At 53.9% G+C, this 15,714-nt stretch overlaps 1 protein-coding gene across 2 annotated transcripts; it reads left to right on the top strand.

The window, feature by feature from the left end:
* The first annotated feature begins 1,587 nt into the window (after positions 1 to 1,587).
* Positions 1,588 to 13,177, top strand: LOC137847070 (uncharacterized). 2 transcript variants are annotated; one of them, XM_068665328.1, is made up of 13 exons: positions 1,588 to 1,672; positions 2,177 to 2,238; positions 2,722 to 3,378; positions 3,764 to 3,834; positions 4,244 to 4,332; positions 4,443 to 4,557; positions 5,365 to 5,491; positions 5,820 to 5,957; positions 6,268 to 6,410; positions 6,679 to 6,801; positions 7,085 to 8,695; positions 8,778 to 8,910; positions 12,876 to 13,177. In XM_068665328.1, exons 3-11 carry the CDS (start codon positions 3,013 to 3,015, stop codon positions 7,200 to 7,202), a joined length of 1,290 nt encoding a protein of 429 aa, XP_068521429.1. In that variant the 5' UTR covers positions 1,588 to 1,672; positions 2,177 to 2,238; positions 2,722 to 3,012; the 3' UTR covers positions 7,203 to 8,695; positions 8,778 to 8,910; positions 12,876 to 13,177. The 2 variants fall into 2 exon arrangements, with proteins under 2 accessions (XP_068521429.1, XP_068521428.1); XM_068665327.1 differs by lacking the exon at positions 1,588 to 1,672 and having other exon boundaries at positions 1,857 to 2,238.
* The last annotated feature ends 2,537 nt before the right edge of the window (positions 13,178 to 15,714 follow it).

Below are 15,714 nucleotides of genomic sequence, written 5' to 3'. Positions count from 1 at the left end.
GATCATTAATGGAGATGGGGGAAATCAAGGGAAATCAGCAGCCCCTTCTCCTGCCTGAAGATCAGCCCCAGCTCCAGCACTGGCCCTCAGGGCTGCACCAACACCACAAAGGCCCTCTGCTGTCAGAGCGGCACAGCCCAGGCCTGTTTCCTTCTGGCCTCAGGAACACCAGGCCTTGCCCTTCTTGGGATCCCTTAAGTCATCCTTTTGTGCCCATCTACCATCCACGGCAGCAAATCTCTGCTCTGAAGGAAAGCCTCTTCATGCCCAGGCTCTTGGCACAAGGTCTGGGACAAGTCTGAGTTTGGCCCTTGTGCCACAGCTGAGGTGCTGCAGCCCAGATGTGCCCCAATGCCCTCAGGCTGGGGCACAGGCAGGAGGAGCTGGATCCCCGCCTGCTGTCACAGGGCTGGGACATTGATGGAAGAGCTGCTCTCAGCCTGGTGTGGGGGGACAGGTCCCCCAGCTTGGGGTGCTGTGCTGGACGGGGGCAGATTCTTCAGAAGAGACAGGCGGGGATGATCAACAGGGGGTTGCCCTCCATGTGAAGGATCTGTCTGGATGCATGGAGCTCGTCTATGGGATGGGCAGCAGAGTGGGGGAGCCCTTGTGGGTGAGGGTCAGAGCAGAGCCAGTCAGGGTGGCAGTGTGGTCAGAGGTAAATGCCTGCAGTCAGGCTGAAGAAGCAGACAGTCTTGTGGAAGCCACTGGACTAAGATGAATTCAATGACCCCATGTCACCCTGGGGGCCTTAAATCACTCAGACTGTCACAGAAAAGGGACACTGCAGGGTGCAAACATTCCCGAGGTTTCTATGGGTTCTTGGAGGCATCTTCTGTGCACAGCTGCCAGATGGGCTGACCTAGGTGATGTTCACCAGGATCTGGGACTTGCAAACAGGAAAACCCGTGTCTTGACAATCCTCCTGCAAAATGCATGTCATAGTCCAGCTGCTTTGCAGCACAGGGAAAGAGATGAGGTTTTGGGGCCCAGCCCTACACCCAGCACTGCACAGGCCCACTCACTCATAGACCCTGGGAGGCCTGCAGCCCTGGAGAGTATTGGCAGACAGACTTTAGCAAACTGCCTAGAAAATGGGGAGGAACACAGCAGTGACTTCTCCAGCGCTCCACTTCCTTTATTCTGTGGCCTTTGTCAGAATTTGGAGATGTTCCTGGTGGATGGGCCAGGAACCGCTAGGAATGAACTGGGCAGAAGGGAGGTGACTGTTTCTCAGGACAAGAAGGGAAATCTCTCGTCTCTCTCCTGAGCTGTGCTGTCTCCATGCTGCTGACGTCATAAGGCTTATTATGACACGTGATGATGTCACAGAAGGATGTCCTGCATCAGCAGGATATAAGCATTGGTGCAGCGGCACTTCCCTGCAAGGCCTGGTCCCTGCTGGGCACTGCTTGGGTGCTCCCCAGCGCTGTCCTTCTGTGGCCAGGAGTGGGGTCAGCAGGCAGCAAGCTTGCACTGGGCGACCCTCGCTGACGGGCGGAGGGAGGAGCAGGGGCACCTTGCAGAGGAGCTGTGGTTGAGGAGCCAGGGCGGGCATCCCTTGTCCTGAGCTGAGGGCTAACAGCAAGAGAGATGGAGGGCTGCTGGAGGGTGACCATCGCCTCTGATATGGTTTCCCAGTTCCCAGTGCTCCTGAATCTCTCCCCCAAAGGTAAGGGTGTCAGGAGCCCCTTCGCAAGGGGTGGCCAAGGGGCTGTCAGCTGTCCAAAGCTGCAAGTCCTGGGCTGGGGGGTGGTGGCGGTGCTGGACAGAGCTGGTGGCTGCTGCAAGAGCCCTGCCTGAGGGTCCCACTGGGCTCAGGGGACAATGTGGCAGCCAGGACTCCTGGGTCCTGATGCTAGAGCTGTCCTCAGCCCCAGGGCTCCTCTGGGCATGGCTCAGCCTCCTCGTGATGGGGACAATCCAGGGCCAGGTTTCCCTGGGAGCTGCTGCCTCTTTGGGATCTGGCTCTGGGAGGAAAGACCTCTGGTGTCCCAGAGACTGGTGTGGCCTGCAGCTCCCACAGGCCTCTCAGGAATGTCCCAGGAATGCCCGCATGGTGTTTTTCTGGGGGGCTCGCGTATGCCTGCATGTGTCCTCGCCTGGGTGAGGTGCTTGCCAAGAGGTGGTGAGCTGGCTGGCCTGGAGCCTGACCTGTCTTTTCCTTGCTTTCCAGAGACTGAGGCTATCTGGGATGCTGTATCCGAGCAAATTCTGGAAGCGCTGAAGCAGGATAAGGTGGGCTGGTGTCCTGGGCCCTGCAGAGCAATCCCTACCCAAGCACTGAGGCTGCCCAGGGTGCCCGGAGCAGTTTGCTGGCCAGCTGGGAGAGAAACCAAGGCCAGATCTGCTCTGCTTCTCAGGGGTTTGGCACACCCTAGGGCTTCACTCTTCCCTGCGGCCTGAGTGGAGAGGGCGAGCAGAGAGATGGGGGAATATCCTGGGTCCGTGCCTAGGATAATCAGTCCCAGGCCTAAGCCGTGTGCTGGAAACCTCTGGGCTCTTCCCTAGCCAAGGGATGGTGGCAAATCCTGGGAGGGGGGTGATGAAAGAAACGGAGGATGCGGCTCTTCTCCAAAGCTTTCCAAAGTGCCCCACCTTGCCCCATTGTCCCTCAGGAGCAGGCAGGGCACAGAGCAGTGTCCCCCTGCCCTGACAGTCATCCCTTTGCCCGTCTCTCAAGAACTCCCTCCTCAGCCTTTCTGTCTTCTCTGTGTGCAGGCTATTCAGGTTGCGGGACTCGGGACCTTTGCTGTTCTCCAAGAGCAATTCCACGTCAAGCAAAAGCGGCTCCTGATTCGAAAACCGTTCTTCCAGCTGGACATTGATGAGGGGTGGCTGGAGGACATGTACTGTCCCCCTGAGATCCTCCCTGGTGAGAAGGCAGCAGCCCCCCTCTTCCTGCCCCATGTCCGGGAGGATTTGTTCTCCCTGCTCTTTGGAAAGGCCTGGGAGAGGCAGAGGATTGTCTCCAACGGTCAGGGTGGAGCTTGAGTTCCCCCAGAAGACCCCATGGCCCCGGAGCTGTTTCTCTTAGCGACCCTTCCTCTAGGCCCTTGTTCGGAATGCTGCAAGCAACTTGGGCTTGCTGTGGCACTGAGGATGTTGCTTCTCCTTGCAGATGACGTCAAGGTCGAGCAGCTGAACTACCTGCAGCTAGCGCAAGCCACCTCCTTCCCACTGTACATGGTGCAGGAGTGTGTGCTAGAGACCATCGTCTTGTACTGTTGCCTCCTGAAGAACAAGGAGCACGTCCCCTTTGCCTTCAGGGACATCGGTGTTTTGACGTGCGAAGATGATTTCCTATGCATGAAGTTTTATCCGGACTGTATTAAACGTCTGGAGAGCGCTGAGGACCTCATTGCAATGCTCCACAGTGTAAGCTGGTGATGTTTTGAGGGCTACTTCAATTTCTTTGGGAATCCTGTGGAAGGGTGATCAATGCGACCGCTGTTGGCCAGCCTGGACACGGCAGGCCAGTCAGATGCCTTTCCCCACGCCTGCCCCATTAGCTGCTTTCTCCATTAGCTCTTCTGAGCGTCTGGATGCTGGCCGCTGCAAAAGGCCTGGCAGCGTTACTGTACAGCCTCAATATTCTGCCATGCTCCTCCAGAGCAGAGCAAAGGTGGATGGAAGAGGCTTTGGAGGAGGGTTTTGGAGAGAAGGCTTTCTTTTGGCTTGGGAGACAGGTTTGCTTCCTGTCAATGAGAGCCCTGAGAAAAGTGCCTCAGAAACCCTCCAGCAGGTCTGTGTCTCTTTGCAGAGATTGTGGCCGGCACACCCGACTGCCTTGAGTGGAGAGACCACCGCTCGTGCAATCCAGATGTTCCCAAGGTGAGTGCATTTCCTCCGCAGCCCTTGGCTTCCCACCTCCTCCTTTGGAACGTGCGCGGTCGGGTCTCCACGCTCAGCATGCAGTCGGGGCTAAATCCTGAAGAGACTGGGTCCTGGTTAACTCATGCTGACTTTCGGCTACGAGTGTCTTCACCTGGCGAGGAGGGGCATTGCGGTTGTGCTTCTTGTGCCCGTGCTGCCGCGATTCCCCTCAGAGAGAATTGCCTGCATGTGGAGGGGAATTTAGGCTACCTTTTCTGGTGTTGCGGGAAGCTTGACAACAAACCCCATGCGTGAACGTGACGGAAAAGGGATGCCATGCCCCGTGCAACACCAGGAGGATTACTGCCAGCAAGCTGCAACGGGTAGGAGGCCAGCCTTCTTCAAGCCCGTGTCATTTCTTTGCCAGGTTTCATCTGACAGTGAGGACAAGGCCAGAGGCCAAAGGGTCGTTCACCTCGCAGCAGCAAGCTGCAGGAGAGTGCAGGATCAGAAGAGGTAAGGGTCCGTGCTGTCTGGGGGTGGTCCCTGCCCCATGCTGGCTGACTGCAACCAGCTTAAAAGGCAGTGCCCATGCGGCTGCTCTGAAGAGCTTCCTCCTTTCCTAGTTTCATTGTGCCATCCTGGCAAGCTGCTGGAGAGGCGGAAGCTTTCCCTCCCCACGGTGAGAAGCTGGGAGCCAGGCACGAGGCAGCAAGATCTGGAGAAGAAGCCTTCCACCAGGTGAGACCCTTGGGGGAAAGGAGGAAGGAGCCACTTGCAGCCACACAGGAGAGATGTCCCCTTTGGACCCACCAGGCGCAGGGACTCAGAAAGGCTCCTGACACCCGTCCCGGAGGAGGCCGCTCTCTCCACGCATGGCAAGCGTGCAGCACGTTTGCCTGAGACTGGCACGCCAGCTTCATTTTCCACCAGGGCCCTGATCCTTGGGGGAGCTGGATGCAGAGCCTTGTTGCAGAAGCTCCTGTCCCTTCAGGAGCCCCCCCACATTGCAAGAGTCCATCTTTTTGTCTGTGGGAGCAAACGTCCCCTGCGGTTTCTTCCAGCTCCCCCGCAGCTTCTTCCAGCCTAAGGAGCTGTGATACCAGATGGAAACGTTTCTTTCCAAACGATATCCCAGACTTCATGGGAGGCACAAGAGAGTGCCGAGGGAGGGAGGTGGCATGCCTGCCCTCCTTGCCTGATGGCGTTCTCCGATGTTGCTGGCTCCCCAGCGATAATCTGCTTTCCACCCATAAGCCCGGGTGGGCCGTATTGGTGTCTCTAGGATCCTGTCCTTGCACAAGACACTGCTCCTCTCCTTCTGCCACCACAAAGGGCCTGGATACGGGCATCGCGAGCCTTCCTGAAGGCAGCTGGTGCCACTGCTTCGCGGTTGGCTCTCTCCGTGTCTGCTGAAGCGAACACGGCCAGTCCAACACCCATTCGCTGCGGAACTGCCGTCTGCTGCAGAGGCTGACGCAGCTTGCGAGCGCGGACTGGAGACCGAATTCCCCTGGGCTCATGCAGCCTCCCGGTGTCTGTTTGCAGTGTGCTCCCCCCGTGTCCAGGCAGCTCCCCCAGGACAAAGAAGACAGACAGGCAGGAAGCAGCTCCTCAAGCCAAGTCCACCAGCACTGCGCTCCCTACTCCCGAAGCCTCTCAGAGATTGGTGCAGGTACCTGCTCTGCCTTGCTGCAATGACCACGCGGTTTGGGACTGTACTAAAGCCTCTTTGTGTGGAGCGATCCCAAGCCGGACCCTTGGGATGCGTTCATTTTCACACTTGTTACCTCCTTCTTCTCTTCCTCGGGAGATGGAAGGTGGTGTCCCGCACACCTTCCCTGCCTCTTGCTGCCTCCCGTGTTGCCATGAGCCACTTCATTTGGACCAGGGGCAATGGAAAAGGAATGAGGGCTTTCTGGGTCTTTGATGGCAGAGGTCTTTGGTCCAACAGCTGAGACCAATCCTGTCTGCTGTTGTGTTTTTTGTTTGTTTTCCTCCAGGAGGTCTGGAACCTGTCCTCGCAGTGGGACCAAACAAAGAGCTCATGGCCCTTGTACCAAGAGCGAATAAAGCAAGCCCGGGCAGAAATGGCTGCTTGGGAAGCCTGGTCTCAGGGGGAGGACCGAGAGACACCTCAGGTACTGGCCGTGACAAACACCGCTGAGAAGAGCAGCGATCCTCCCCGCCAGGGCTCCGAGGGGGGCAGGTCCCAGGGTGGTGGGAGCAGGCCGGGCACCAGGGCGCAGGGCAGGGCTTTGCCTGCTCCTCCCGGTGAGGGAGAGGCTGTCAGCAGAAAGCGAGGGATCAAAGCAGCAGCCAGACGTGGGCCGGCAGTGCCGAGTCGCCTGCTTCCCAGGTCCTGCTGCAGGGTCCTTTCAAGGGGTCCTCTGGGAAACAGCACCCGTGTGTCCAGTCCTGTCTGATGAGAGTGTCTTCTCCTTGCATCAGGTCACCAGGCAATATGATTGGATTCCCCATCCCCCAGACCAGCCCAGGAGCAAGGAGGTCGTGAGGAGGTGGAGGAAGGTTCAGATCCCTGCCCCAGAAGAGGAGTGGAGAGCAGCAGCCAAGCCGGAGAGCCTCCAGCCTGAGTAAGTGTGTGCCGGCTGCGTTCACGTGCTGGGGCACTCGAGTAGCTGCTGAGCGATGTCAGGAGATGTCCAGCAGCCCGGTCCCTGAGTCCTGGGCTTGCCTATGACACCCTTGGCTTTCTCCTAAAGCGGGCATGACCTTGGTTACCGCCAAGGCCTAAAACTCATCACAGGGCGGAAGGGTGGGTGCACGTGGCACCGCGTGGGTGCAGGGTCTGGATGAGGTGTCTGGCAGAGGCTGAGGGATCCCTTTCTCCTGGTGTTGCAGCCACCTTTCCCCACGAGCACTGCAAGTTTTGAAAAGGTCGGAGCCGCATCGCAGTCAACAAAGGGTGTTCACAAGTGCTGCGGAGGAAAAGCGGCTGCGGCAAGAGCAGCAGCGGCTCCCCTGGTAAGTATCTCCAGAAAGGGATGGTGCTTCCCGCTGCTGCGAGGCCCGTCCTTCCCGTGGGGGCAGCACTGGGACAGAGAGGGCATTCCGGGGCCCTCCGCTCCCCCTGCCTCAGCCCCAGGCTGATGAGCTTGGGCACTAGGCATCTGTCGCAGCTGACGGCAACCTTGAAGCTTCATGGGAAGCAGACCCCTACGTGCACGGCCCGAGCTAAGCCTGCAGTACTTCTCTGCGTTCAGCCTGTACACAAGCTGATCATCCTCTTTTCTTTCTGACTCCCTAGCGCTAGATGCTGGTACCGCAACGGAGGGGAAGGTGCTGGGAATGCTGAAGGCAGCAGCGGAGCTCTGAACAAAGGGGCTGGGAAGCTCTCCCGCTTTCCACCCCTGAATGGAAAATAAAGAGCACAGCCAGACTGCTTGTGTCGCTTCATCCACCGTAGCAAAGCACTGCCCTGATTCACACCACCATCTCCATTAGGCACACAGGCACATCCCAAGGATGCCCAGGCTTCTCCGTGCAGCACACAGGCATCTCCCTGGAGCACCCAGCAATCTCCCCAGACCACCAGTCTTGCTAGCAGGACCTCGGCACAAGTCCTCTGATCAAGCCGTCTTTTCCAAGGAGCGTTCTGGCAACTCCCTGGAGAAGCCAAGCATGTCCCTGGGGAAAGTAAAAGTCTCCCCTGGGAATACAAGCATCTTCCTGAAGCACCCTCCATGGCACCCAAGTATCTCCCCAGGGAATATAGGCACCTCTTGAAATCAGAAATACTTCCTGCAGGACACGTGAGCATTGAGCTGGAGTAGACAAGCATCTCCCCAGGACACCTAAGCACTACCTTTTCCCTCTCAGGCATCTTCCGAGGGCATTCCAGCACCTCACAGGAGATCCCAACTCTAGGTGGGTTCACCTGAACACCTCCTTCCCACTGTTATAAGTTGCCCCCTTAATTAATTTTCAGAGAGCATTGCATTAATAATAGAAAGGAATTTATTGAGTAAGCAACAGCAAGCAAAACAGCGCTGGGCGGCCGGGGAGTCTCGGCTCCGCCAACGGCGCGCACCTCACCCCCGCCAGGGTCCCTTTTTATATCTTGGTAATTCCGGGATTACGCAGCACATCCTGGTATATTCTGCGACTGCGCGCACTGTTGCTAGGGGGTCGTCTCTGTCCCTCTGGTGGTCGTGAAGATGAAGGCCGTAGTCTTCCTCAGCGTTGTGGTTCAACTTCTTTTTTTATGTGGTCATGTTGGCCCAGTGTGAGACAGGAAGGCAGGATGTTGATACGCTAGGTTAGCAACTGATCAGGAGATGGTTACATGAGCTTTGCAGCAGGGTCTTTGAACAAAAGAGGCAACTGAGATGCAGAAGGAGAGAAGGGGAGGGGGTTCTCTTTTTTGTTACATTAAGCAAAAGAATTTTCATAGTGTCTAGCCAAGCATTATCCAGCTCCTTACCTCAGCAGGGAGCTTTCACAACTCCCGCTCCTCAAACGGAGCTCCTTGTTTTTATAATACGAAAGACAATGAACAAACATTTATTGTGTATTACACTTCCCAGCTCAAACTGGGACCCCCAGCCCCTTCCCATTATGAACTGCAATCCTTAACCCCTTCCCAGTATGAATTGGGCCCACCCCAGTACAAACTGGGACCCCCATATCCTTCCCAGTATGAACTGGGCCCATTCCACTGCAAACTGGGAACTTTCCCAGTACAAAGCAGGGCTCCCAGCTCCAAGCCAGCTCAAACTGGGATTGTCCCCAGCTCAGACTGGGACCCCCAGCCCTTTCCCAGTATGAACTAGGCTCCCCAGCCTCATCCCGGTACAAACTGGGCCCATTCCCAGTACAAACTGGGCGCCTTTCCCTTCGCCCCGCCCCCCGTTGCCAGGTAACCGCCACCGCCGTTCCCGCCTCTTTTCCCCCCGTTGCCAGGCAACCGCCGCCATTTTGTCCCCTCCCCCCGTTGCCAGGCAACCGACGCCATTTCGTCCTGCCCCGCCGGGCTGCCCGCACTGCGCATGCGCGCGCGCCGGCCTCCCATTGGCTCCCGCCCCGCGGCTTCAAACGGTCCGGCGGGAGCGATGGCGGCGGAGGCTGCGGCCGGTGCGGGGAGGGGGGCTTGTGGGGGGGGATCTGAGGGGATTTTGGGGAAAGTGGGGGTCTGGGGGGGCTCAGGGGGGTTTGGAGAAGGGGTGCGAGGCTCTGGGGGGCGTCTGGCGGTGAGGGGATGCGGGGTTGTGAGGGGAAAAAGGGCTGAGGGGGCGTTGGGTGAGGGGAGAGGGGCTGTGAGGGGACGTTTTGTGAGGGGAAAAAGGGGCTGTGAGGGGAAAAAGGGGCTGTGAGGGGAAAAAAGGGGCTGTGAGGGGAAAAAGGGGCTGTGAGGGGGCATTTTGTGAGGGGATGAGGGGTTAAGGGACACTTCATGAGGGGACAGGGACTGTGAGGGGGTATTTTGTGAGGGAACAAGGAGCTGAGAGCGGAAAAGGGGCTGTGACATGGCTGACAAGAGAGGCTTCAGGTACAAAGGCCCTGGGCCACCCTCCTGGTCTGTCCGTGCCAGCAGGGCACAGCCCAGCTGCCTCCCTCCTGCACCAGCCTGTCTTTGATCTCTGCCACGCGATCCAAAGCCAGCAGTGCCTGTCCTCCCTCTGCACGGTCGCATATCCCAGCTCAACACGGATGTTTCTCTCTACTGGGGAGCTTCCAGCCCAGCTCAGCTGCCCCCCAGCTCTCCCACCTCCCTGCCCTCTCCCCAGCCCAGCCCAGCCCAGTAGCCTAGGCTGGGCTGGTCCCACGGCAGTGCCCATTGCAGGCTGCTGCAGGGCTCTGGGCACTGCCACCACAGCTCCAGTTCCCATTCACTCCTGATCAACTCAGAATGGGTCTCAGACCCACATTTATTTGGTTAAAATACACAGAGATCCTGGCTCCTTGACTACAGAAATCCTGGGTCACACAGAAAGGGTGATACTCATGCAGGAAGGAATGAAAAAGGGCATTTTTGTGTAGGCAACAATATCACAAGGGCAGAAAGGAAAATTGAAGAGACAAACGCCATATGGAAAGGCAAGATGGCCTGTCATGAATAATACTTGGAGCCATCTGCAGAAGAAGGCAGGCAGTCTGTGGCCACTGATAAACACCCAGTCAGCAGTTTCCATACTGTATCCTTGAGCTCCTGGTTCCTCATGCTGTAGATGAGAGGGTTCAGTGCTGGAGGCATCACTGAGTACAGAACTGCCACCACCAGGCCCAGGGATGGGGAGTAGGTGGAGGGAGGCTTCATGTAGGAAAAAAATCCAGTGCTGACAAAGTACCATGGAATGCCTGCCTCACAGTCATGTGAGGAAGGCACATGTCAAAAGGCTTTTTTTTTTTATCTTGGAATTTTTTTTTTCTCTAGGAAATATGTCCTTTCACTTCCATGACTTGAGATTCTTTTGGTGAGGTTCAGTTTACCATTACCATCATGGCATTGCCCATTGGCTCAAGAGTTAGAAGTCCTTCCCCAGGGCACTGCGTATATTGGAACGTGGTAGGGCAAGTATTTTTTGTTCAGAATTTGACATATGAAATCACTCCTAGCACAGAAGGGACGTTTACATCTGCACTCCGAATGTGAAAAAAAAAGAAAAAAAAAAAAGAAAAAAAAAAAGAAAAAAAAAAAGTGGGTGACAAAAAGGACTTTTAGTTTAGTTTTGCTTTTGCTAGACAGCATCCTCTCCTTCGTGATGCCCAAGCAGTGCTCTCTGAAGTCAGAAATCCTGAGCATTTCTGCTGCACTCCCAGTGAATGGCTGTGAGAGCTGGCTGTGGGAGGGACCCCACGCTGGAGCAGGGGCAGAGAGAGACCATGAACTTTCTTAGTTCTCATTTAGTTTCTCACTGCTCCAGTCTATTAGTAGCACTCAATAAATTATGCTCGTCTTCCTACAGTGAGTCTGCTTTGCCCATGTCTGAAATTGGTGAGGGCTCTGCCTGTTCCTTAAATGTACCCTGAAGCCCTTTTCCACGCTATTTAGTCCATCTGTTCCTTTGATGGGGAGCAGGTCAAAGAACAGTGTGCTGCCCATCAGTGTGCTGGATCTAGGGAGCTTTCAAGATGGAAAAAAAAAAAAAAACAAAAAAAAACAAAAAAAAAAAAAACAATGACAAGTTATTACTGGCTTCCCAGAGTGAAATCTACTCCATTTCTCCTTGAACCCCTCCCTGCCACACTCCCTCACTTGTCATTCAGCCTCATAAGCTATATTTAATGAGTTTGAATATGATACTTAAGTATTCGGGACCTGTGCATATTGGGTCAGGAGGAAGCAGTCTTGTCCCTGTGCATTGGGTACATCAGAACATGGCAGAGGCTCCAAGTTATATTTTCAGAATTTGTCAGATGAAATCAATGCAGAAGGGCATACGGGGTGGTGTCCTAACAGGCCTAAAGAATGTGGAGGGCTGAGAGGACTTCTAGGAATTTTTGTTTTTTTCCTACACAACCTCATCATGCCCAAGGAATGTCCTCTGAAGTCAGAAGTCCTGAGGATTTCTGCTGCACCCACAGTGAATGGCTGTGAGACCTGAGAGGCAAAGGGATTCCCTTTAGCTCAGAGCAGGGTGAGGGGAGCTGGTTGGGCTTGTTCCCAATGGCTGTGATCTTGCTGCTTTTGGAGATGGATGGCAATCACATTTATGGTACACTTCAAAGAAATCAGACACTGCTAAGAGCAGAGGAACCCACTGCCAATCTCTCAGTGCGCAGCCTTTCTCAAGGTACCTAAGCAAGGTCTCAGCACCACGCCTCTTGCCAAGGACACTTATCATTTATTTCACCAACCCAACAGCATGTCCTCACATGCAGCATATCTCTGCTTCTTCCTGGGGCATTCACATAACACAGAGATACTACGGAAAAGATTTCTATCCTGCAGGGCAGCGCACACCTTGGAAGGACATCCCAGGGAGACAGACAAGTGTCCTAATGATGGTGTCTCATTAAGGGAAAGTCAGCTCATTCCCCAGCCTCACAGAATGCATTGCCCACAGCCCAAGGCTGCTGCTCTCAGCCCCCCTGCACCACAGAGGGAAATGGGCACGTGGCTGGAGAGATGCACCTCTGCTCTGCTGGAACCGTGGCTGCAGAGGACGTGCTTCATGCCCTGGACACACAGCAGTGACTGCAGGGGCTTTCCAGTGTGGGACAGGAGGCAAGAGGGCTAGCTCAGAGGAAGGGGGCTGCAATGTAGGGAATAATACAGACTTTTCTGAGAAGTTCTCCCTCTGACTACAAATCCGGTTTTTCTTTCTTCTCATTCCCTAATCATATTTCTTCTGCCTGAAGATTTTATAACTGGGGGATGTTTCCATGTCCCATGGTCTTTTCCCCATCTGTGTTCAGAGCCCTCCTGCCAACCTCTTTGCCCTTCAGAAACCAGCAGTTCCCAGAGCACTGCCTAGGTGCATATCCATCTTTGCAGATAGAAAACAGCCTGTCAGAAAGCCCCGACAGGTACAGCAAAGTTGCCAGTGAAGCTGGCCATAAACAAAGGAGAGGCTGTAGGCAATTTATAACCCTTCTTACAAGCCCACTGATCATCAAAGGAACAGTTCAGGAATCTTAGAGATGTGTTGGAACTTCACAGTTCCTTTTCCATTTCTTTCTGCAACCTCACCCAATCCTGCAAGTGCTGGAAAGGGAAAAGGAAGCAGAAAATTCTTTTCTGGATTTTTGTGTGTTTAGTGGATTATTTCTCCAACATATGTCACACCTTTCTGTGACTGACCTAGGAGCCTCCACCATGTTCCTGCATATAAATGAGAGGGGTTTTGCCTCTCGGGGACCAGGGCTTGGGACCAGGGCAGGAAACAGGACGAGGGCTGGGGTCCAGGACCAGGGCTGGGGACCAAGACTGGGGACCAGGGCTAGGAACCATGTCTGGGGACAGGATCAGGGCTGGGGACCAGGGCTGGGGATCAGAACAGGGCTGGCTGTGCAGTGCTGGATGTAGGGCTGGGCCCCTAAACCTCATCTCTTTCCATGTGCTGAAAAGCAGCTGGACTATGACATGCATTTTGCAGGAGGATTGTCAAGACATGGGTTTTCCTGTTTGCAAGTCCCAGATCCTGGTGAACATCACCTAGGTTGGTTAACCTAGCAGCTGTGCACAGAAGCTGTCTCCAAGAACCCACAGAAACCTCGGGAATGTTTGCACCCTGCAGTGTCCCTTTTCTGTGACAGTCTGAGTGATTTAAGGCCCCCAGGGTGACATGGAGTCATTGAATTCATCTTAATCCAGTGGCTTCCACAAGACTGTCTGCTTCTTCAGCCTGACTGCAGGCATTTACCTCTGACCACACTGCCACCCTGACTGGCTCTGCTCTGACCCTTGTAATACATACACCATAGATGTTTGTTCATTGTCCTTTGTATTATAAAACAAAGAGTTTTATTTGAGGAGCAGGTGTTGCGAAGGTTTCCTGCTGAAGTAAGGAGCTGTATAATGCTTAGCTAGACACTATGAAAATTCCATTGCTTAATGTAACAAAAAAAGAATCCTCTCCCCTTCCCTCCTTCTGCATCTCAGTAGCCTCTTTTGTTCAGAAAACACAGCTGCAAAGTTCATGTAACCATTTTCTGATAAGTTGTTAAACTAGTGTATCAACACCCTGCCTTCCTGTCTCACGCTGGGCCAACATGACCAAATAAAGAAAGAAGTTGAACCACAACGCCGAGGAAGACTACGGCCTTCATCTTCACGACCACCAGAGGGACAGAGACGACCCCCTAGCAACAGTGCGCGCAGTCGCAGAATACACCAAGATGTGCTGCGTAATCCTGAAATCACCAAGATATAAAAAGGGACCCTGGGGGGGGGTAAGGTGCGTGCCGTTGGCGGAGCCGAGACTCCCCGGCCGCCCAGCGCTGTTTTGCTTGCTGTTGCTTACTCAATAAATTCCTTTCTATTATTAATGCAATGCTCTCTGAAAATTAATTAAGAGGGAGCTTATAACAAATTTGGTGCCGTGACTCGGATGAAGGCAATCTGATTGAAAGACCTTCGGAGGGGGCGCCCCGCTGATTTCAGCGGCCTCCGCTAGGACTACTTTCATTCAAATCCTTCACCAACGAACCCTAAATTCGGCAGCAAGCAAATAAAGCCGGCAACCCCTAGTAATCTTTGTGCACGAAGACCGAACGAAGACTCAGGAGTGAGTAAGTATAGGCCGGTGATCCGTTCGGTTGGGGTTGGGTATCCTGGAGCGTAGCGTTGTGAGACGTCCAATTGCGGACGAAGCGAGTGCGGACCCCTCGGTAGTGCGGTTCCCACATCCCGCGAGGGACTGGGCCACGAAAAGGGGGAAGCGATTTGTGTGTGTGTGTGTGAAGGCGCTCCAGAAGATGGGACAGAAGAAGAGTAAGCCTTCTGGTCCCATGGGCGGGGTAACGACAGATGTTAGGTTACCCCCTATTCCTCCAGACAGTCCTTTAGGATTAATGATCAAAAATTGGGATGATTCCCCTTTTAGGCGGGGAAAAAGTAAAGTAAAAATGATACATTATTGCATTGAAATTTGGGGTGGTAAACAGATTCGAGACCACCTTTACTGGCCTGTATTTGGGTCCTTTGACGATTGGGTTTGCCAGGCCTTAAATATTTATGTGAACTCAAAGGAACCCTTTAGTTTAGAAGAGAGTGAGTATGCACATTTGTGGATCAGTTCAGAAACTCAGACCAAATTATACCCTCTAAAAGAAAAAGGAGGGGACGGGAGGCGTAAGAAAAACCAAGAATTAGAGATCCCGGCCTCACCGCCTCCCTATGTTTCACCAACTCCACCTGCAGCCCCTCCGACTCCCGGGCCTCTTAATCCGCAGCCCCAGGGAGATGCTGACAGCGACTCTGACTCTAGTGTTCAGGGACCAATAACTAGGAGTCAGGCTAGAAGACAGCAGCTTAGAAACAAAGAAGGATTGTATCCACTAAGGGAAATAGCAATGGGAGGACCACAACCCGGTATGGGATATGTGGCCATCCCTATGAACTCTGGAGATGTCCGAGACTTTAAGAAAGAAATGGGAAACCTATTGGAGGACCCCTTAGGGGTGGCAGAACGAGTAGATCAGTTCTTAGGGCCCAATATCTACACCTGGGAAGAAATGCAATCTATTTTAGGGATATTATTTACATCGGAAGAGAGAGGAATGATTAGAAAAGCTGGAATGCGAATTTGGGATCAGCAACACCAGCAAGGTCCTGCAGCAGATGTTAAATGGCCATTACAGAAACCCAATTGGGATAATCAGGACCCCATACATCGTGGCCACATGCAGGACCTTAGAACCATTATCATCCAGGGAATTAGGGAATCAGTCCCAAGAGGGCAAAACATTAATAAGGCCTTTAATGAGCAGCAAAAGAAAGATGAAACTCCGACAGAATGGTTGGAGAGATTACGAAAAAGTTTGCAACTGTACTCGGGATTAGATCCAGGAACCCCTGTGGGAGAGGCTTTGCTAAAAACTCAGTTTGTAGCAAAGTCCTGGATAGACATTAGGAAAAAATTAGAGAAAATAGAAGATTGGCAAGACCGAGGTCTAGACGAATTGCTAAGGGAGGCACAGAAAGTGTATGTAAGGAGGGAGGATGAAAAGGAGAAGAAGCAAGCACGAATAATGATGGCCGTGATGCGGGAGGGGCAGAGAAGAGGCGAATACAGAAAAGATTTAAAGGTGGTTCGCCAAAAACTAGAGGGAGAAGGGAAAGTGACAGGAGGATTGAGGAATGTGACTTGTTTTTACTGCAATAAGAAAGGTCATAAGAAGAAGCAGTGTCGACTGAGAATGGAAGATGAGAAGATGTTTAAGGAAGACTAGGGGTGTCAGGGGCTCTATCTGCTGGGGACCCGAAAGAAAACT

The sequence above is a fragment of the Anas acuta genome, chromosome W (assembly GCF_963932015.1).
Source record: "Anas acuta chromosome W, bAnaAcu1.1, whole genome shotgun sequence".
Taxonomy (NCBI): Eukaryota; Metazoa; Chordata; class Aves; order Anseriformes; family Anatidae; genus Anas; species Anas acuta.
The sequence above is the reverse complement of the archived record's forward strand: the minus strand, read 5'-3'. Positions and strand labels throughout refer to the sequence as shown.

Coding starts and splice junctions, on each gene's coding strand:
- LOC137847070 (XM_068665328.1), top strand. CDS start 3,013: ATGGCCCCGGAGCTGTTTCTCTTAGCGACCCTTCCTCTAGGCCCTTGT. Junction 5,958..6,267: donor AGGACCGAGAGACACCTCAG/GTACTGGCCGTG, acceptor TCCTTGCATCAG/GTCACCAGGCAATATGATTG. Junction 6,411..6,678: donor CCGGAGAGCCTCCAGCCTGA/GTAAGTGTGTGC, acceptor CTGGTGTTGCAG/CCACCTTTCCCCACGAGCAC.